This window comes from Fundulus heteroclitus, chromosome 15 (assembly GCF_011125445.2).
Source record: "Fundulus heteroclitus isolate FHET01 chromosome 15, MU-UCD_Fhet_4.1, whole genome shotgun sequence".
Taxonomy (NCBI): Eukaryota; Metazoa; Chordata; class Actinopteri; order Cyprinodontiformes; family Fundulidae; genus Fundulus; species Fundulus heteroclitus.
In genome coordinates, this window is record NC_046375.1 from 5,617,043 (window position 1) to 5,640,613 (window position 23,571).

The 23,571-nt window shown below is 38.4% G+C and overlaps 1 protein-coding gene across 1 annotated transcript in view; it reads right to left on the bottom strand.

The window, feature by feature from the left end:
• The window catches only part of lama2 (laminin, alpha 2), a 224,905-nt gene that overhangs the window by 129,042 nt on the left and 72,292 nt on the right, over positions 1 to 23,571 (bottom strand). Inside the window, exons 10-16 of the mRNA XM_036147259.1 lie at positions 21,031 to 21,148; positions 19,282 to 19,460; positions 19,108 to 19,207; positions 18,664 to 18,721; positions 15,467 to 15,569; positions 15,134 to 15,274; positions 8,443 to 8,607 (exon numbers count right to left, since the gene is read on the bottom strand). Coding sequence (XP_036003152.1) covers positions 8,443 to 8,607; positions 15,134 to 15,274; positions 15,467 to 15,569; positions 18,664 to 18,721; positions 19,108 to 19,207; positions 19,282 to 19,460; positions 21,031 to 21,148 — 864 coding nt within the window. The remainder of the gene's footprint in view (positions 1 to 8,442; positions 8,608 to 15,133; positions 15,275 to 15,466; positions 15,570 to 18,663; positions 18,722 to 19,107; positions 19,208 to 19,281; positions 19,461 to 21,030; positions 21,149 to 23,571) is intronic.

Below are 23,571 nucleotides of genomic sequence, written 5' to 3' on the forward strand. Positions count from 1 at the left end.
ATCCTCCACATACTGCCGGTTTTGGCCCTGTGATTCTTTCTATTGAAAAGTTCCCTAAAGAAAGCATTTCTCATTCCAGGTTTAGGTAGTTTATAACTTGGTAAACCTAAGTATGACTAAATATGGACCTTTTCAGGAGAATCTTTGGGTCTTCAAGCCATTAACATTTAACTGTACATGTTAAATCTACAATTATGAGGAGGCAGTTTTATTTCATTGGGTAGTTTGTACTGTTAAATGTCAAAATGCTTTGGATGGGTTATCACTATATTGTTTGGTGCAAAATGTATGAACATATATACTCGGTCTACTGTTAATTTTTATATGCTGTCAACTGATGGAGTACAACTCAACTTTAAAACAATTTCACACTTTGAAGTGGGTGTATGTAGGACTATGAAATGATTATTATTGCAAAAGGCAGATGAGAAAAGGTTAGAGGAACTGTAACTCAGTATGCACATCTCATTTAGATTGATGACTAAGAGCAGCTGACTTTTTTGTTTCCAATGTTGTCTTGGAGCCAATCTATTATTGTTCTGCACTCCCACGGATGACTGGGTCTTAAAAGTCAGATGCAGAAGTGTGTCGTGAATCTTACTTAAAGAAGCTCACAAAAGAATCATAATGGGCTTGAATTGTCAAGTCTGTGCACACAAACAAGGGATCTGACTTTGGTTCCACTTTGCTGTCAATGATGTAATCTTAAATAGAAATATGTCAAAAGGAATATAAATATTTTTTGCAAATGTTAATACAGAGTGTGTTTACAAAAGACATGGTTGGATTGGTGCATGGTATTGATATAGGCACTTTTAAGTGCTCATCAGAGCAACATCCTGGGGATGAAATTGTCTCTGTGGCTGCTGGTTTTTATAGTGATCTGTAGTGCTGATCTAAAGGTAAAAGTCTAAACAGCTAAGTGTCCAGGATGTGTGGGCTCTGCACAGATGTCCGCTTCCCCTTCCCTGACACTAGACCTGTACAAGCCAGGGATAGAGGAAAGGTCAGCCCTTATGAGCTCTTAAAAACCTAATTGTTCATTGTGGTTTGGGCATGTCCTGTCCAACAGTGATGAATTGTGCACAAAACAGACTGAATAAAAGCAGTGTAGAAGACGACCAGTAAGTCATGTGGATGGTTGTACTTCTTGAGTTGCTGCAGGAAGTACAGTCTATGCTGGGCCTTCTTCCAAACAAAGATGGTCCTAAAAGTTGTGTGAGGACCATATTAGGTCCTGAGAAAGAGGGGTTCCTAAGAACCAGAGATTATCACAATAGGCAGTTCTGTTGAGGATGATGAGAAGCAGTGCATTTTTTTTTAAAGAAGTCAACTATCATCTACCCTGCCTTGAGTGGGTTAAATTCCAGGTGGTTCCTACCCATTCCAGGGAACCAGCAGATCCACCTCTTAAAAATGAAACAGGTGATGGACAAAAAAAAAAAAAACACAGGCTCATCTGCATACATTTTCTTCAGTAAAAGGTTCCCAATAAAAAAATTCCCTCTTGCCTAACACTGTTGCTGATAAATGAGAATGAAACACTACAGCCCTATTTCCTGTATACTTTGATGATCATACCAGTAAGCCATGAGTCTCGATGTAAATAGGTACCCCTCTAGGAATGTGTGATTTAAACAATCAACAAGCTTTTGATGTATCAATAAAACACACCAGAACTGTTGACCACAGGGGTTGAGGTTGACAGATAGGGCGAGCGGTCTGGGTTGGTAATGATTCCTTTGTATCAAGATGGAGGCAAAGCGTTAGAGGGTAAACGTGCAGGTGAGTGTTACAGTTTGAGGATGGTGGAGTTCCGACAGGAGGTTCAAGTGAGCAGCAAGAGGAATGGTGAGGAGATCAATGGAGGGATTTCCAGAATGAGTCCTTCCAAGAATTCTGAGGACAAAGAGGCATTGGACTGAGGTTCTGGACAGAATCAGGAACTAGAGACAAGGATATCTGCAAGTGAGGACTCATCGAGGTAAGCGCAAGGACATGGGAAGATCATGAGGAAAGATAGGATGCCTGATTACCAATGAGGAGAAATGGTCTGGTATCTTCCTCAGGGGAATTCACTCTTAAGCTCATCCTGATTGGCCTTGCTGTGCTGAAGCTTTTTGGAGCCCCTGCCAGTCCCACTCTGCAGAAGAACAAGTGTAGTGACACTAAAATGATGACCACTCTGTTTTTGTGGTCGGGCTTAACCTGTCTACCCTAAAAAACAGTCCCCAGGAAGGTAATGACTTCTTTTTGAAACTTGCACTTCTCAGCCTTGAAAAAACAACATTTTCTATTAGGTTTTTCAAAACCTGTCGCATATGAAGCTTGTTTAAGGTATTCGGGATCAAAATACAATATCACCTATAAGGGCTTGAAACACGACTGGTGCATTAGTGTGGACAAATAGAATGACCAGATACTCTGACATTATGTGGGTTTTAAATGCCGTCTTTATTTCATCATTTCTGAGAAGGATGTGTAATAGTTGTGTTACAACGTCGTGTTGGCCAGACGTTCTGTCATGATGTTCACAGACAGGAAAGTGTTTCTTCAAGGCTGATTAAAAGTATCCAGGAAATCCCTGAGGAATATCGGTTAGTGTTAGTGTTGAGGAGTTTGGGAAATGATGAGATTCTGATGATCATGGTTAGGAGGAGGATGAAAAACCTGATTCTCAATGTTTGTGGAGATGGTGGAGTTCCAGTAGAGAGGTGAGTATATCCATGAGGGCTTAGGTTGAAAGATTGTTGTGAGTGGTGTATATGGAGTATAAAGGAACCCCGACAGAGGATCCACGGGAGCAACAGTGAGGAGATTAACAGCAGGATTTCCAGAATAAGTCTTTCCATAAAGTCTGAGGACTAGGAGGCAGTGGACTGAGGTCCTAAACAGAACCAGGGAAAAGAGACTGGCTTCTCCCTCAATTAAACCTGCATCTCTTAGGCTCCTCCTGATTGGCCTTGATGTGCTACAGCTGTGTGGAGTCACCTGCTGGTCACACCCTGCAATAAAAGAGGTAACACACAACCTGCACAAGGCCTGTATAATTGATAAAAGCAGGACATCTTTAGGCTGCAAAAATGGTGCTGGACTCAATTCCATTTAAAAACAGTGAACTATTCTTAAAAACTGGGTTCACGCAAGGAAACAAACCAATTTAAGGCTCTACAAATTATTATCAGAAGAGTTATCAAATATTTAGCAAGAATTATGGAAGAACCTTGTTGATGGCTGGTACAAAAAGGGTTGGTTTCTTTCAACTGGCCAGTGACATCAGGGGATGTCGTTCTTCATTTTAAAACTGATTGCTATGTAATCATTCCACTGCAGAAAAAGATTAGAATGCTCCAGTTTAAGAGGTAAATTTTCACCAAAAATGTGAAACACTAAAGAAAAAAATGTACAAAAACATCACAAGAAAATGCATCTTATGTGATCCAGGTCAGATGAGTCGCATTATTTTTTAAAAAAAGGCCTTTTACACTGTCTACACTTGCTCTTTTCTTTCAACATAACTCAGCGGCTTAGTAAAAGCTGATGTGTTTTTTCCACATCTGATATCTTATTAGAAATCAATTTCACTCATCACCTGCAGGATGTATCAAGCTTTCTTTCTCCAAAATTACTCTATTTTGTATCCCGTTTTCAGCCAGAACCGCATTTCTTCCTTATCATTCTGCAGTTTTTTGTTAAAGTTATTTAAAGGTAAGGAGAAAACATATTGCAAGCCAAGCTGTGTTTGGACATGAAGTTCCAGCACATTTTTAGTTTCTTTCATCATCTGTCAGGACAGGATATTTCTCTTCTGTCCATGTTTACTTTATCTCAGTTTTTCAATCTTGCAATTGTCAATTTCTGTCAAACTTGGCACCCTTTTTCCCCAAATGAGAATTCAGTCTTTGAAGCTTTCATCTTTCTTGACCATGAGTCTGTTTTATATGTACATAATAAATAAAGAGTTGAAATTTGACCACCTCAGAAAATTCTGAACCAGTGTTACCTTATTTACTTTATGCGAAGATGCACTAAAGTACCTTGATACACTCTTCGAATGTAAAGTTTTTATTCTATGATGACATAAAAATTCAAAGTGAAAAATACACTTTCCCTTAACATTACAGAAACTTTCCATACATTACAGAGTTACAACAAGTAGGCTCATAAATTTTGATTTTAATGTCACACTCGATTCAATGTTTCTTTGGAAATTGCACCTCTAGCACATTCAATTTATGCCAATAGCAACTTTCTGGTAGTATTTCTGACTGGATATGAGATGCTAGTAATTTCCATCAAAGGGTCTAGCCTTATGTAATCACTTTCAATAGTAAAGAAATCAGTGGTTACCCAATTTATTCAGGAATCGGTTTTGATTACATGTTGGGATCACTGTCCTGTTTGATCACCTAACATATACAGGTCTCAACAATCTGACAACTATCCACTCAATGAAATAGCTTTTTGGTTGAATTACTAGGACCTATCAGGAACCACCAAGGCTAAACCCTACCATCAACTGGAAACTGCTGTGAATGTAGCGTCACTGTCAATATGTTGATATTGACCTTGGTGTTATTTTTGACCAGGACATGTCATTTAAATCTCATATTTTTCTAAGGTTTTCTTTTTCACCTCAGAAATATTGCCAAAATTACAAATATTTTGTTCAGGAGTGACAATGAAAAACTAGTCCATGCATTTATAACTTCAAGGCTGGACTATTGTAGTTCTTTACAACCAGGAAGTCCAAAAAATGCAGTTCAAAACCTTCAGCTGATCCAAAACTCTGCAGCAAGAGTTTTGATTAAAATCAAGAGATATCATATTTCTCCAATTTTAGCTTCTCTTCATTGACTTCCTGTTAAATCAAGAAGAGAATTTAAATTTCTCCTACTCACATTGAAAGCACTTCTCCTCAGTTCTCCTCTCCACCGTCCCTACATTCATGCTCGGTATGAGGGATTGCTGCAAAGCCATGGACAATGCAGACAACTGTCCACTGTGGCTCTACACTCTTTCAGGATGAGGGAATGCTGCTTGTCAAAGCTTGATGCAAATTCCTGGGTTTTTATTAGATAGGAAACTTTTTCCCAATCGGTCTGTATGATTTGATTGAATTTGACTTTGTAAAGTGCTTTGGGATGACGTGTTGTGAATTGGCGCTATATAAATAAAATTTAATTGATATTGAATCAATACTAGCCTTAACATGGATTGAGAGGGTCCAACATAAAAAAAGAAGACCATTCTGCAAAGTTAACACAGCTGCCTCTTAGAAAACCAAAAAGCCTTCTGGGGAGGTGTTCTATAGCTAGGTAAGAAAAAACTAAGCTATCTAGAATAAAATGACCAGAATAATGTTTGGAATCCAGGTGAGGTTTTCAAACCAGTGTAAACTAACAAATGTCAAGCACGGTAGTGGCAGGGTCATCCTGTGGGGCTCTTTTATTGCCAGTGGTTCTGGTGCATTTTGTAAGGTTGATAGAATAGTGAGAGAAAAGCTAAATATCTCTTTATGTCATTGATTTCACCTTAACTTAATAACTAGTTAGTTGAAACTTTGACACGGTTGGGAGTTCCAACAATAGAATGATGGACAAATCCATTAAAACTGATATCGGAAAATGTGAGAGCAGGATAAAGTTAAACTTTTTAAAACTTCTCACGTAAACTATGTTTAAAAAACAGGTTTGTATTAGTTAACCACCCAGTTTAAATTAACAACCAATTGTTCCAAGAACAATGTCCAGGTGGAATTATCCACAGAAAATATGTTGTCAACTTACATTTTGGAAGGGGACCTTAAGCAAGTGTGTCATAATGCATGTATATATTTGCACCTACAATGTATGTATAATTTTGACCCTATGGGGATTATAGAAAATTTGGAATTGAATCGTCACCTTGCAAAAATACCGTAAATAACTCCTTAAAAGTAATAAAGGCTGAGAAAGTAGAAATATAACAAAAATACTAAGCCATTTATGGACATTAAAAAAATGCATTCAATTATCAAATATATCAACAAAAGGATGGTAGCTCTCATTTGACAACATCCTAGGGTTATTTTTGGCTCTCTGAATTGAACTCGACTTATGGCCTCGCTGCTGTCACACTCTAAACCCTGAATGAATATTCTTTTAACAGCGTGCTCTTTAATGATGATAACGGCCATCTTCGTGGATGAGCGGTCCTTGGACCGATGTGGGTAATAAAATACTCGGCGAGCATCAGTGGGGAATGCTTCTGGTCCGACGAGCAGCCGAGGAGCGAGAGCGTTCACGGCGTTAATACAACTGGAAACCGTGCAGAACATTATCACACACAAATTTACGCTCGTATACATCAACTTCGAGCTTGTTATAACAAGCACAGCCTGTCACTTCCAATGACACGCTAAAATGACGTTCCACTGCGTGTGAAAGAGTCACAGCAAGTCAAAGAGCATCTATCTCTGTAACGCAATAAGAGTGGAGCAAAGAATAGCTTTTTTTTTCATACAGTACGCACATATAGTGCTCCCAGCGATTGCATGTAGATGGATGCATATACACACACATACACACTGTGGTAATTTGTTTGTTTCCCATGTTTGGAGGCATGCGGTTCTGCTCCGCTATCCCTAATGCCTCCAAAACACATCATTATCTGACTTATGTAGACCTGGGAGTCTGTGAAGGCGGAAACTGTGTGTGGTTACGTGTTCGGTGTGTGCATGTGTGCGGGCGCTAAGAGAAAAACAGTTGATTATCGAGTTCAACAGGCGAAACACTGTTTACCCCGTGAGACACAAAGCAAGGGAGAGAGATAGAGAAAGAGGCAGACGAGAGAGCTGAGGTGGGGAGGGGGTGGAGGGAGGTGATTTAGGAACCGCAAGGTGAAAAATGGGAGTCCTGGAGAGATGGAGTGAGAGTTAGAGGAGCAGGGCCGATGAGAAGAGGCCGGGATGGAGGGATGGTTAGGGGGAGGAGCTGACGCTTAGACAAAGAAGTGAGATGACAAGCCAGACCTGCAGGGTGCAATGTAATGAAATTCAGTGGTGGATCCCTCTAAGCCACGACACGCAGACAAACATCGCAGTTGGTCTGTTGTTGTAGTAGTAGAGCAACAACTTCAGAAACATGGACTGCAGCTATTTACCAGCTGGAGTGATAAAAGTCCAATCGTGCCCAGAGAAAAAAAACGCAGCGCAATATCAAATGGTCGACATTAGCGGTAGCTGATCCGGAGAAAAAGGCCTGGGAGGGAGGTGGACATCCCAGCGGGGTGTGTTCTCAGCAGAAATCCCCCCAGGAGGCCTCATTTTTAGATCACAAATTGGATGTGTTTATAGCATTCAAGGCTAATGATGCGGCATCATAACAGCATTTACATGTTTGGGCTGTTGTTTTTTATTATCCATTTGTAAAATGGTGAGAAGCCTAATCCTAATTACTATGAAATGTTTTGAGCAAAAATTACTCAATCAAAACACGATTCGGATATGACAGAGGAATACACACCATTATCTAGAGCGCGTGCCTGCTGTAGTAGAATATTAATCAACATCATTTGAAAAGTATGTAAGGAAAATCTCTTTATATTTACACATGGTTGAAAGAATCTAGATACAGGACAGACTTGAGCAGCATTCTTATTACAACATAGCAGCAAAAATCAGACCGACTGATCATTTAGCAGCATAAACAACAGAATTACTATTGATTCTGTCGTTTACTATTGATTCTGAACTGATTACTGCAACGGTGTTTTCACAGGTCTTCCTAAAAAGTGGATCAGACAGCTGCAGCTGATCCAGAACGCTGCTGCCCGCGTCCTCACTAAGACTAAGAAAGTAGAGCACATAACCCCAGTTCTAAAGTCCTTACACTGGCTCCCTGTATCTCAGAGAATAGACTTTAAAATCCTTCTGTTAGTCTATAAATCCCTAAATGGCTTAGCACCTAAATACATCACAGACTTGTTATCAGTGTATCAACCCTCCAGACCACTCAGGTCTTCTGGCTCCAGCCTACTCTGCATACCAAGAACCAGAACTAAACACGGAGAAGCAGCATTTAGTTCCTATGCTCCGCTTATCTGGAACAAACTTCCAGAAAACTGTAAAAGTGCGGAAAGCCTGAGTTCTTTTAAATCAAGATTAAAAACACATCTGTTTAAAATTGCCTTTGACTGTTCTAGTTAAACAGTTTTACTGTTTTTAATGTTCTTTTTTTTGTTACTACATTCTATCCCTACTTGCTTTTATTCTATTTTCTATCTACATTTTATTATTTTGCTATATCTTAATCATGTAAAGCACTTTGTATTGTCTTGTACTGAATTGTGCTATATAAATAAATTTGCCTTGCCTTGCCTTACTAGCGACATTATTAGCACAACAGTAGGTTAATAGCAGTAAAAAAAATAAATAAATAAAAAGTGTGCGCCTGCTCCAACCTTGTTTCCCAGATACATGGCAGGTGCGTTCCAGTAGTAGGCGGAGCCAAGATCGCTCACAACATCCGAGTGTCGGACGGTCAGATAGGAAGGCGTCTCTCTGTGAACAGGCCACACCCTCCCTTCTGTCTCTCCAACCAGGTGCCAGCCAGCCAGCGTGGTCACCTAAAAACACAGCAATCACACAGAGCAGCAAAAGAGGTCCATTTACTTTCAGCAGACAACTCTTTCACTATAATTGCTCAGTATAATTTAAGTCATTTTCGTGAAAGGGCTTGTTTTGTGAAAGAAAGAGCTTTCGCTGGATTGCACCCTTTCCACTTTTCTCCTGCTAGATTGCAAGTCAAGGTTTAAAAAAAAAAAGGGGTCAGCTTTTAATTTTGAGTTTTTATCACAGTAAGTCTCCAGAAGCCTGACTACACAAGACATAGTGTAAAGATTATTTATAAATTTACTATTATATTTATATAAAAAGAAAAAAAAAAAAAATTTTACTATATTTGCACCAGTATGCTGATATTTCAGTTTGAACACACTGCTAATTAAACTCCATTTTACATTACATTTTATGCATATTACCTTTAGTCAAAATTGTAGGTAAATTCAAAATTGTTATTTAGCTATTTGTTACTATAATTCCAGTTTTTAATGCCTTTGAATTAAACATGTTTGCTGAACAGCCAGTTATTTATGCAATTTGTTGTACTAAAGTTAACCAAATGGTTTAAAAACATGTTTCTGTCCATCTTTATAGTAACTTCAAGTGAGGACAGTCTCATCATTGTACTATTTTATTAAACTGGCAATCCAGATTGATAATTTGTAGGGCTCTCTGTTCTGCATATGATCAGTCTAGACCTGCTCCCATCAAATCTGTTCAGGGAAAAGAAGGACATTAAGCAGAACTTTCTGAACTGACTGCGCGAAGCTAAACCTAGTGCCCGACTACCAAAGGTTGGTTTTAGCCAATCACGACGTCAAACGAAAATCTTGAAAGCAGCAGGCACCAAGAGAAACCACAACAAGTTATGCTGGTCAAGGCCCGTCTTGCTGTTCTTTGAAAGAAGAAATTGTGGATTCGGACTAAACAGATGTTATAGCAGTGTCCTCCTGTGCTGCCATGTTTATTTTCGGCTGTGGGCTCAGGACCTCTCGCTCTCGTCGCAGCTGTATGTCCCACTCTAAACCATAATACCGCAACGTGATCGGCCTGAACCGTCGAGGTGGGAGCAGGACGAGTTGGATTCTCATTTGTTTGTGAATGCACACATACTGCAAGAATTCAACTTGAAGGCAAGGTTAATGTAATGTATCGAAAACTGGGATCATTACCCTTTGGAGTCTCTGTTCAAAAATGTGTTTTATCATTTTTGATATCTAAACTTTTCGTGATGGTATGGCCTTCCAACCGTCATCTCCAAAACAATAAGTACATACAAATCTTGTTTGCAGTGTGGAGCATGAATCCAATAAAATGAGTTTGTTCAAAGGTGGCATCACGTTTTGTTGAATAACTTTGAACAGATGGTGTTTTTATTCATTAAACTGAAGTGGATGCATCTCTCCATGGTGACACTATACAATGTTCTACTTGCGTGTGAACGGCTTCTGCAAAATGAAACCTTGTGTATACATTCAGCCATTTATGTATTAAAGACAAGGTTGCCCCTCAAGGGCAATGGAATGGTGACAGCTGTCCACATATGTGGTTCCATGCATTATACTATTAAAATAAAGGTCTCTGTGGAAAGCCAATATTGATAATATTCTTCTCTTGCGTTAAGCCTAATTAAATAAAACCAAAGACCTCTCTAACCATCATAACTTAAAGATTATTTCAAGTTGTGTTACCACATAGGATGCTGTCCTTGGTTGTGAGTCTTGTTTGTGACTGTCACTTCTGTCACTTGGGAATCTTTTCTCCAGACATCTTATAGCTGAATATTGGTATAGCACAAGTGGGTACTGGTAATTTTATGTGGTTGCCATTCTGTACCGTTGAAGCTTAGTTTTTAATTTCTTTTCCATAGACAAAAGGGAGCAACCCAATGAGATAACTGATGGTTTTGAATTAATAGTTCAGAAATTACGTTATATGACACTAATGAATAATATACTGATCATGGATCATATTCTCTTAAATTTCAAGAGTCATCTTTATTGCAATATTATGCAACATTCATGAGATAATGTGTGGGATATTTATCTGAGCCTCTTATGGCTGATCAGACTGAGTGTAGAAATGGTTACATGATGAAAAAAAACCCAAAAACATTTCTGCAGAAGATCACATTTTGCATGTTTTGTAATTTTGTTTCTTGAATTTATTTAACTGTGGGTGTATGGTGGAAAAATCACACAGCTTTAGCGAATACCTAATCACCATTTTCCTAGAAATGGAAAATCTTGAATATTAGGAAATAACGGCCATATGCCAGATCAAATCCATCAATTTTCAATGGATTTGCTGACAGAAGAAATAATGCAAAATTACCCAATTGTTTTACATCCTGGTGTTACTGTCCCGTTTAAACATGACAAGCAAACATATCACAAAACTGAGAGACCAAAGACTTCTCAAAATTGTAAAAATTTAATCAAATATTTATTATATCCAAAAGTTCCTTCAGAAAATGAGTATTTGAATATACAAGAGTTAAACCAGCCATCTCAGCCTTTCTTGTAAAGTGATACCCTCCCCCATCACCTTTCGATGGAACAGAAAAAACAGAGAAGAGAATAAAAGAAAAAAAAAAAGAAAAAAAGAGAGTCGCTGCCTTAAAAAGGGGCTGGAACCAACATACATGGGATTATAATAAAAAAAGTCTTCAGAAACCAGTTTAATTAAATTATTTGGGATATTTAAGCATTTATATTACTATTAACTATTATAAATCAACTATCCCTATATCCTGGTAATTTACATGCATGGGTAAAAACTGACTGTTTTCTGACAACTAAAGCAGAAGAAATGTGATTCAGAGAAGCCTTAAATGGAAACGTGGGTACATTTCTAATTTGAGCTACACAATGGCAGAAACAAGGATGCAAAACTACACAACTGATATGCTAAATGAGGAATATCATAATCTCCACCACTGAATCTTTTTGGAAGGCTTAAATTCACACAAAAAAATGTAAATCAACACATTTTGATTTTACAAATATAGGTCAAAATATTTAATTTGTGAACAATGAACATAAAATAATTATGAAAATTATGATATTTTAGTCCATCTGTTAGTGCATATTTAATATATACTGATTAAACCTGAAATGAGACGATGTTTACACCTATAGCATCTTGTTCTGCCAGTTCAAAATGAATTGCATCTTTTTTTCGCGTGCCAAAAAAAAATAGTAGTAACTTGCTTGTTGTCACCTGATCAGTAGCGCTCAACCGAAAATATATTTAAATCATGTAGAATGTAGCCAGACTTTTTAATCCCTTGAGCTTAATTATGAAGCCCAGTGGACGGTCTTAATTTGATGCTCCACACAACTGTAACTGACAACACAGTGAATGTTCAACTAGACTGGTTCATTTACCAACCGAGCACCGCTTCCAAAGCCCCACATACGCCAAACTGCAACAAGAATGTCAACACTGCAAAATAGGAGTTTGTGTCAGTTAAATGTACATTTGCACCGTACTTCATATGAATGAAAAACACCTTTATGTGTTGTGTACATCTGTCACATGTCAGCAATAAACTCTTGAACTGACACCTTGAGTTTTTTTTTTTTTGTCACCAAACCGTTGATTGTGTGCATCTTTGTGTGTGAGAGAGCCAGAACCAGACACACACACACACACACACACACGTGTCTTTACAATTAACCTAACCTTGGCTTCCCCTTTCGAGCGAACTCAGAGGCACTCACACACAAACACACACACACACACACACACACACACACTATCAGTATCTAAATCAGAGCTGTCATCCTGTCAGCATCTGCGCTCTCCTCCTCTCCCACCCCACCTGTCAGTTAAAAACTCTTTTCCTCTTGCTTCACCTCTCTCCTCCCTCTTGTCTTCCCCCTGTCCAGACTTGTCTTCTCGTCTTTCCCCTCTAAACCCCTTCCACGCCATTTTCACTGTTTTTCTTGCCTTTCACCTCCATCCTAGCTCCCTCTTTGCTGTACTCTGTAATGATGACTGATTCTTTGTTTTAGACCTTGAAAAACCACAGAATGTGGAAACCTTCCTTACCTACAGATGTAACATCTGTAGGTAACCAGGCCTTATTTTTTTTTTGCCTTCGTTTTGCTGTCCCTAACATAAGTGGTGACTCTGCTTACCCCAAACCCTACCTTATGGATCTTGACATTCTACATCATTGCTTAACAGCTAATCAAAGAGCCTGTTGGTAAGCATGGATGCTATTTTATCATCTGCCAACACTGCAAATACTGCATTCTGTATTAATAAACATCATTACTATACTCATCAAATTACTTTGCAAATGAATCTACCCAGTTTATAGAATAACTGGAGTTGTCCACACACTTTCGAACAGTTCCGGTTCAAATAAACTCTTGTACTGAAAGCTTGAGTTTTTTTGTCACCACCTATTGATGCGTCGTTGGAACCGTCAATGATCATAGGATTTCTCTTTATGCATAAGCAAATTCTCGGTTATCAAGGTCATGGCAACAGCAAACAGGATTAAGTTGGACGCAATTGGACCTTTGCTGAGTTTCTTTTCCTGAAAACCATTCCACACCTATCCAGGAGTCTTTGTCAACTCTGGTGACCGGCGTTTGAGTGACCTGTAGTTGGAGCGCGGCTGTTTTTATGCACATGGAGGCCCATCCTCCTAGGCGCATTCCAACCCAAATTCTAAAGATTTCTTTTAAAGTGTAACTTACCCCCATGTAAAAGCATAATTCCCGCCCCCAGACAAATTTGAAAAATTCCATCAAAGTGGGCAGGAAGGGCGTTGTGTGCATGAGGAGGAAAGCAGCAGCTAGCTTGATTTGCCATATCGAATCATGGAGAGTGAGCAGAGCTACGCTGGTAGTTCTGCCCCGGTCCCACTTTTGAGTTGGAGGATTTTTCACCCCACCTCATAACCGGAGGTGGAGGGTGGCTTTGTGGAGCAGCCAGAGCCTTATCAGTTTGAGCTGCTGGCTCAAGGTGCTGACTCAGTGAAACCCAAAGCCAGTGCTGCCGAAGCAGTGGAAGACAGGATCGGTCCAGTTATATATCATATTTATTTCCCGCTTTGTAATACAGGCGGGATCACAGATTGGTTTGCTCATCATTATTCATTTGTAATGTGGACAGGAAGCACGGTTGATCTCTTTGCACAGACTGCAAGCAGGTTTCAATACGAGGCAGCAGCTGTCTGCCTGTGAGACAGGGAAGTAGGAAGGGTCTCAGAGCAACCGCAGTCAAGTTAGTTTTATGTTGGATATCGGTGACTTCAGCGGTATCTGCCTCCAGTTCGAGCCGATACAGGGAGGCTGATCTGGGGCTGCCGCTCAGTCTGCTGGTTGGCCGTTGAAGCCGTGGAGTGTGACTATCCAATATCCAACCTAAAACTAACTTCACAACGGTCTCACAGCAGCCCCTTCCCGGCTGCCTCAAGATACTAATGGCAGAACAATTGGTTGTTTTCATGTAAATTTGCCAATAACGCATAAAAAGTTGGTAGATTTGCTGCTAGACGCTTTTTGAGGAAAAATAAAGTCACTAGAGTGTCTGAAGGTTAAGAGTTTGTGAAGGCACAAAATGGAGCTGTGTTTCTTTTCTTTTTTTTTAGAGACTGAGCTACGTTTATACCCCACAGCGGTAAAGCTACCAACGTCAGTTTCTCCAAATTATATCCCAAAAAGTTTTGGACCAAGAGCAATATGGATATGAACTTTAATGCAAGACCACCGTTCAACCCTAAGAGGGCGCCACACTGATGATTTTAGACAAAAGCAGGACTTCAACAAATATGCACTAATGTGTCAAAATAATGACCAGGATATGTAGACAGTACAACCATGTTAACAGTTTATTGGCAAAAGAAATTATTTGGGTGCGAGTTCCCCTTTAAGTAAACTTGTATTTTTGAGCAGAGTTTCATTTTTACTTTTATTTAGCCATGTTAGAAGGATGATTCTAAAGCTACAGTAAATGCTATGAGCAAGACGTGCTCATCCAACTCTGTCTAGGATAGGCTGGCGTGAGCATATCTTGTGTTTACAGGAAATAAATTGTGAGTTAAACAACTACTTAAATGCTTATCCAACCTGTTTTGTCAAAGCAAAAAACAGTATTCCAATTTGACTTTTTGATTAGGTACTATAAAGATGTTAGCTGCCTTTTGATCTGCCAGGTCGAAATTCTACCCATTTATTGGCTTTGACTCACAATATACTACTGTATTTGACAATGAGATGCAAAATTTTGTACTTTCCAAAATTTTGGGCAATTTCCATCCATACTTTTGAGATTTGTGCCAACATCAGCATTTTATAAAAACTTAAAAGTTTATGCAAAACAAAAATATTCTCCAAAAGGATTTTTAGCACATACTTAACCTGAAAGCCCTCCTTTTGGGATATGTTTATAGTGTTTATCATCCTTATGTTTCTTTCTTTTTGTTTTTATAAATTGGCTTAAGGTAATTTCATTATATTTCTATTTGATCAAACATTATCAAAAGAAAAACGCAATCATAAAAATGCTTACATTCTCAAAGTACCAATTGGAGGAAGAACATTGGCTTGCAATGCCCATGCAGAAGCACTTTTCGCAGCCACGTCGATTACCACGTTGCAGATTGTAGAAACCAAGTTTACACCGATCACAGTTCTCTCCTTCAACATTTTCCTGCAGACAAAAAAAAAAACGAAGTGCATGCAGCAGAGTTTATGAGCCGTCCTCAAATATGAGCACAAGGCATGCTATTGCAGTGTTAATGTGGTGAAAATAATGATGACAATGCTAGAAAGGTTAAAGTAAAGTTCTTCCCATAATGTGCATGAATGCAAGTGTTAGGTTGTGAGTGAGTGCATCTCTAACCTTGCATATACAGGGGGTCACACAAGGGTCGGCGTTGATGCTTCCTTCCACGCTGCAATTACAGCGTTCACAGGTTGGGTAGTCTTTATAACCAACGGCACATCTGAAGACAAATTAATTTAACAATAAAGAAAATCATCATGAAATTGGATATAATCATAAATCCTGTCAATGATTTTGTCTGCCAATGATTTATTAGATAAAAAAACCTTGTTAAGACATGTACGCTATATGACAAATACAGTAACTTCACAGGGTAGGCTATTGCTCATTTAAAGAAAATAGTGCTGATGCACCTAACTTCCTTTGATCTGTCTGGAAATGTAACTTAAAAATGTGACAGCTAAATTTGATGTGGGAAGCCTGCAGAATACGTGTACATATCAACATATTAGAATATTGCATTAAAGGGCAATATTCTTGCCAGTCATTTCAAAAAGCGAACCTAATATATTACACAGAAACATTACAGAGTGATATTTTCCAAGCCCTTGTTTCTTGTAAGATTATCACATACAGATCCCGAAGAATTTTCTGAGACATACAGTGTCTCAGAAAATTAGAATCCTGTTAAAAGGTTCCTTATTTAAAACTCGTGGTGTCATACCGTAATCAGCTAATTAACTCAAAACACCTCCAAATGTTTCCTGGGCCTTTAAACGGTCTCTCACTCCGGGTCAGTAGGCTACACGGGCATGAGGAAGACTGCTTACTCGACAGATGCCCAGAAGAGGTTAGCCACAAAAGGTCATTGCTGAAGAAGCTGGTTGTTCAAAGAGTTCTGTATCCAAGCATATTAACAGAAAATTGAGTGGAAGGAAGAAGTGTGGTAGGAAAAGCTACACTGTAATCAGGGATAACCACAAGGAGTGGACTGAGGCAGTAGTCGGTGTATCAAAAGCCACAACACACAAGTACTAAACCTGGCATTCCTGTTCTTGACTGGCCAGCAATCTCCCCTGATCTGATCCCCATAGATAATCTATAGGCTTTTTTCAAGAGGATGAGGAAAGACACCAGACCCTACAAGGTAGGGTGACCAAACGTCCGTATTTCCCGGGACATGTCCGTATTTCACGTCCTGTCCCGGGCGTCCCGGGTTTTTTTTTTTAGAAAGTGAGGAAATGTCCTGTTTTTTAAATTACCTTCATTGGACCATTAATTTGACAGGCACTAGGGCACTGCGCACGGCGCTGCGTGTGACGTAATCCCTGAGTCGCGTCAGTGCGGGCAGCCCTGTTCTTAATCAGAAGAACGATAGCGTGGCTGTCAGTACGCCAACAACATACCAAAGCTCAAATGTATGTTTACTGACGATTTACAAAAGAGTTTCCCCGCTTTCAGACCGGGTCGAGACAAATGGGAGGCCTTTATTGTGCTATTCATTCATTACAGGAAATGTTAAGCATTTTTTAATAAATACATTTTGAATAAAATTATCATTTGTTGTTGGAATTATTGCTGTTGACTTTTACTGAAAAGCATTTTTCATAAACCAACTGTAAATATCATGTTATTGTAGGATTACGATGGCCTATGTTAAGTGAGTGCATGCCACAAACATCTCTATGCATGGGAACAGCGATCCCAAACCCCCCCCCCCGCTCCAATGTGTCCTGGTTTTCCCAAATGAAAATATGGTCACCCTACTACAAGGCAGATGACCTGAAGGCAGCTACCAAAGCAATCTGGGCTTCCATTACAACTACACAGTGCCACAAGCTGATCACCTCCATGACACTGCGCATTGATGCAGTAATCCATGCAAGCGGAGGCCAAAACAAGTATTAAGTGCATATAAATTGATAAACTTTTCAGAAGTCTGACATTTGTGCTTAAAATACTCTTTTTTGATTGGTCTAACGTGATATTCTAATTTTCTGGGACAGAATTTTGGGTTTTCTTTACTTGTAAACCACAACCATCAAACTAACAAGGTTTGTATACAAACCTGAAATGTTTTACTCTATGTGTAATGACTCTCTGTATAATAACCATTTCCCTTTCTGAAATGACTGGCAAACAATATTGCACTTTTAAGCAATATTCAATTTTTTTACGTAATAGTATATGACATAAGTACACAAGTCATTTATAGTAATGCAATAAAAGAAGAAAGGAACATTTTTAGTATGAAATAACTACCTTGTTCCAACACATTGACAACAAATAATACACAGACCTTAGCATATCACCGTGATCTAGGGTGTAGAACCTAATTAGCTATCATATCTTGGCAACTGATTCTAATTTCTTTCACAAAAAATGTCACTATGGTAACACATGGTCACAAAAAAGATTGTTGATTTGTACAAGTTAGTAAAGCATCGGCAACCAATTATCAGTGTAAACTACGATGTTCCTAAGGGTTCTTCAATATGTGCAATTTTATTTGAACAGTGCAAAGGAAGCAATATCCACTCAGGTTTACTTAATTAATGGAACCAAATGCATGTAATCAGCAGAACTTAAAGACATGCCTTGAAGACAAATAATTGAGCTAAATTAAAGTTAAACTGAATCATAGTTTAGATCCTAAAAAACACTCATTATCAAGTTAAATTGCCACTTTTAAATAAACTGCAGAGTTAAAATTTTTAATAAACACATTATAATTAAATTAATTATGTGCCCATAGAAACGGTACAGTCTGATTATTTTTTGGTTTTTAATCTAAATACACTTGAATCCTATACTGTGGATGTAAACATAGTAGTGTCAGTTGACCTTTGAGTTACATGTCTGTTTGAAAAATGCCATTTAAATATTAAAGTTGCGTTGGACAGGATAAGCAAAATAACTTGACAAACCTTGATGTCAGACTAATAGATTTTCAAATCACGTTTTTGATTATGTTCATTTGAATTATCACTGATTTTAACTGAGCTCATTAAAGGATAAAGGGTAAAAGTAACTTATCAAAATTGTATTCTAAGGAAATAACATTCAAATGATCAGTCAGGTTGAAGGGCCCCTGTGAATAACATTAATGTCAAACATATGTCTATACATGGTAATTTATTAAGTGACTTTTATACTTAACATAAGCCCACAGTGGGATATTATAATCTAAGATCTTAATGGAAGCTTTCTGGCTATTTTCAAACAGTAATTTGAGCAGACAGGAGTTGAAAGGCTCTGCTCACCTGTCGCTACATTTTTGTGTCTTTAAGTGTGCGAGTATGCGGGTCTCTCACCTGTCACATCGCAGACCCCCAAAACCTTCCTTACACCAGCATGACCCTACTGGCTGACCTGCCAATCAAACACATACAAAGGCACACACATTTTAAGACACTACGAGGAGGACAAAAACCGGAAAAAAAAACATCACTCAAGCTGCTGCACTAAAATAGATCTACTTTTGTGACATAAAAACAATAAAAATACTAAAAAAGAAAATTACGCTTTAATATAAATAGGCTGGCATTGTCATAGAGGTTATTTATAAAACAAGAGCTCCCATAATATAAATCCCACAGGATATCAGGTGGGACTAAAAAAGGCACTATGTTGAGGTGGTCCAAGTCTCACTTTAAAATCAATTTAAAAAGGTAAGTCTGTGTTTGCTCTAAATATTTTTGAAAGCAGCATGGACCAACATAAGAAAAAAAGAAAAGAAGAAAAGTCTGTTTGCGTACTGGGTGAAGCTTGGCTTTCATCAGCAACACAGGTTTGGCTGATAGAACCATGTGGGTCACAAGAGCAAGGGATGCAGGGGTCTTCTTCATCTGCGCTCACCTGGACAGGCAGATAGGACAAGTTTTAACCGGAGTATTAACACCACAGTCAGCGTCTGCGTATGTGCTGCATACCTCTGTAGGTCTGTAGTAACCAGAAATGCAGCTTTGACAGTTGATTCCAGCTGTGTTGTCACGGCAGCCAATACAGACGCCACCGCCTCGGTACTGACCACGAATGTCGAGGCTCAGTGATAGGTCAGCCACCGTCTGATTAAAGTAGCACTCCTCTGCCTTATTATGGCAGTTGCACCCTGAAAACACACACAAATATGAAGTAAAAAAAAAAGCTAAACGCAATATGCAGCCAAGGGTAACTATTCATTCACCCGTTTCAGCAAATGCTTTCCTGCTCAGAGATTTTTTTTCCACTTTTTAGACAGTCCCAAAGGTTCAAATGCAGACCGTGAGAACGAGGAAGCAAAATTCTTTCCATTCGCTTACTCTGCAGTGAAAAGATGTAGTTGGATACATTTAATAAAGCACTGTTATCTCAAATTGTGATGGGAGACCCAAGCAGTAACTTTAAATTAAAGACTTATAAAGATGCTTTGGCTGCTAATGGTGGCTACGTTGTGCAACTAAAACCTGAAGAATGAACATGCCTAAGCAGCACTAGTGGACAAAAATAAAACTGTAAAATATATAACCGTGCCAAAGTTTCAACCTGTCCATTACTTTTTTTCAATTTCTTTTAATTATATAAAGAAATAACGTATAACATTTTTGCATACTGTATTACAGTACTTTCCAAAAGTACTTTCTCATGTTTTCATGCAATAACCATATCCTTTAGTATTTTCAATGACGATTTTTTTATATGTATGAACACAAAGTTATGCATAATTAAGAAGCTGAATGAAGATGGCATGATTTTCTTTTTTTCTTTAAACATACATTTTTTAACCCTGAGTCAATAAGACTTTACGGAAGCAGATTTTGCTGCAACTACAGCTGCAAGTTATTTGGGGCATGTCTCTAGCAGTAGTTCAGACAGACTAGATGGACTGGATGGAAAGAACTTTTGAATATATTTATTTCTAAAAATAACCTTGAGATTAAAACTATGTTGTGAAATTCTTGAACATGTTAATTTGGTGTAAAGTAACTGATTAAAGACAACTGGCTGGGGTCACTTTGATGACTCTACCAAACGGCAAAATAGCTGAATTTGCTTTATAACTAGGCTCAAATTGATTGATCTTGAAAATACCCCTTCCCCCCATCTGTCATCTGTGCTTACGTGACAAAACATGAAAATGTTCAAGGAGGATTAATATTTTTTTGCACGGCACCATAATTTAGCAATAAGGCCTTCTGGCCTTGCTCCATCTTTTAACATTTCTTTGATGCTGAGGCTAGTAAAGCAACAGTATTTAAATAAGTGTTGGTATGTCAGTGTCAAGGCAGCAAAAGTCATTATAACTTGGCCTGCGTAAAATAAAACCAAAGATTACATGTTGTAACCTGCTTTATGATAACAGCGTTTGACATTGTCCCTTTACTGCTGTTGATCAAAGTTAAAGGATGCAGAGGTGACTTTTTATGGTCTAATATAACAAAGTCTGATTCCAACTGGCTGGAAAGAGTCACTGCAACTCTTATTTTGGAGTCTATTCTTGTTAGTCATGAGAAACGTTAAAGTACACCAATATCATCTGTTAAAAGTATTCAACATGGTTTAAGGAAACGCATGCAGCATAACATGAGCAACCATCACAGTTATAAGCTCAGTTTCCAAACCAAGTGATGTGTTGTGGATGAACTGAAAAGCTCAACACAGACACGGGGAAATTAAGGTATACATATTTTTTTGTTTCTTACTCTCGCAGACGTGTCGGGTGAGGAAGGTTCCGGCCATCCATGGCTGCTGGTGGTAACCCGGGCAACAGCGATCACAGCTCTCCCCGCATGTGTTGTGCTCACATTCACAGCTAAACTTCTGCATCGAGTGGCCAAAAGAAATACACAGTCGTTATGTGTTTTACAGATGTTGAGCATGTTTCAATATATTGGTCCTCTGTAAACAGGCAGCTGCTTACTGAGGGGATTGCTATAAATTTAGACAAAATGAATGAGCAGAGTATATACTTTAGTCACTTCCTCGCCACAGTCAGTTGAGGTTCTGGTGAAATAATTAAGACTTAGGAGGTAGTTTTTCCTGAAGGGCATCTCAAAAAAAAAAAAAAAAAAAATGAACAAGTTCACCAAATTTAAGTTTTGGAAATTGTAGTTGGTAAACCAGGGCTGTTAAACGAAAAGAAAGATACATAATTCAAGTATGACAGCATGAATTCTTTTTTTTTTTTAATGAGCATTTCACAAACCAAAAAAAAAAAAGAAAAAAGACAGCTCTAAATAGTGAATCACAACAAGAATGACCTGTTAAAAGCCTAACAAACAACGTATCCACAGGAGAGCCAGTCGTACTAGATAAATTTGGTTGGCTTTCAAGCTTGCCAGTAAATAGAAAATTGGTTTCCTATTATTCTCCCATGAGAGAAATACATTTTAAACTAAACCATGGCCAGTAAAAAAAAAAAAGCAGAAAATAACAGGACGCTGGCCAATTCCAAGATTCAGTAATTCAGTTGAGGATTTTCTGTGAATTGGGTTGTTCTGTGAGGGTTGGGGTAGGCAACATTAGGCCAAATTTAACTGGGTGGAGTAGTGGTGCAGTAGAAAAGGTAAAAGCCAAGTTCAGATGTATTGGCAATGGTGAATTTTCCCCTTTTATGTAAAAAAACCCCAAAAAACATTCATTGTCCTGAGCTTGCACATAAGAAATTTGACAAAGCAGAGTTCTACCCATTATGTGCTTTCCTGCATTGGCTGTTTCAAACCAAAAAAGGTTAAAAAATAAAATTAAATTTGTTTCAAACAAAATTAGGCAGGTCTGATCCCAATTATCAATGACATTGTGGCTACTATTCCACATACTGGCCTGATAAGCTAGTTTTGTCTTAAAAGCAAACTATAATCACCAGCCAACATGTCATTTTCACAGTGCCTTGCAAAAATTCATATTCAGTTCATAAAAAAGCTATTTTTTAATATACATACTACAAATTTCAATACATCTCACCAATATTTTATCTATTGTCCTGTCTTCATCACTCAAGCTCATAGACTGAATGGAGAATTTTTAAGTCTTTTGCGGCATCCAACAAGTTTTCTTCCAGGATCGCCCTGCATTGAGCTCCATCCTACAGTCAAAAGAGCCTCATCACTGTCCCTGAAGAAATGCAACCCCACTGCATATCAATTACACACCTTTTCATGGTGGAGATGTGTATTCAAAGGGATGTGCACCATTAGTTTTTCCTTATGTAGGCCAAAAAAAGTTACATTTTGGTCTCCCTTCACCCAAAAACCTTCTGTCGTCTGTAACACGGGCCGGTCACTGTAAACATTCATTGCTGTGTTCTTACTCACAAATAAGACTACATTAGAATAACTATTATATTTACAATAACACTTTTTTTTAACTGTCCGCAGTTTGGTAAATGTCGTGTTTTGTTGCATTTTAATTATAAGCAATTAGATAACATATGACCAGTTTAATTTTGGGTAAAAACAGTGATGTCAGCAGTATTTTTAACCATGATTATTATACCATGGGACCTTGTCACATGCATGCTGTGTCCTCCTGCATTGGTAGAATGAAGATGGGACTGTTTTGTGGCATTCCTCCCTGCCTCAGTAGGAAAGAAGAACCGGATTTGACTGGACAAATGACAGTCATTGTGCCAAAAGATAATTTCTTATCAACTGTGGATCTCTGCAGCTCCTCCAGAGTTAGCATGAGCTTTTTGGTAGGTTGTCTGGTTAATACTTTTAATGCCATGTTTTGCAGCTGTGGCAAACTCCATTGTTTAGATGACTCAGTGCTCCACAAGGTTTTTCAAAGCTTAAAAAAATCCAGCTCTTCAATAAACTGCTTTGCAACTTTATCGCTGACCCGTCTGGTGTATTCCTTCATCTTCAAGATAATGTTTCTTTCCTGAAGTTCTCTAATGAAACCTCTGTTGCTTTCAAAGAATAGCTGCATAATACAGAGATTAAGCTGCGTACAGGACAGTATTTACTTATTATGCAACTAGTGGAAGCAGTTGGCTACATTAGGGTCTAATTGGGTATAGAGTAAAGGGGTACATACAAGTGCATGCTGGCCTTAAGTGGATTTACATTTTTTAAATACATATTAAAAAAAACTTTTTCAATTTTCCTGGCACTTCATGGTTCTATCACCTAAAACCAAATAAAGTTAATGGAACACAAATGCTTATGCAAACTCTGATAAAATGCAATTTTGAGGCCAGACAAACAACTTAAAAAACAAAACAAAAACAACAATGGATGGCC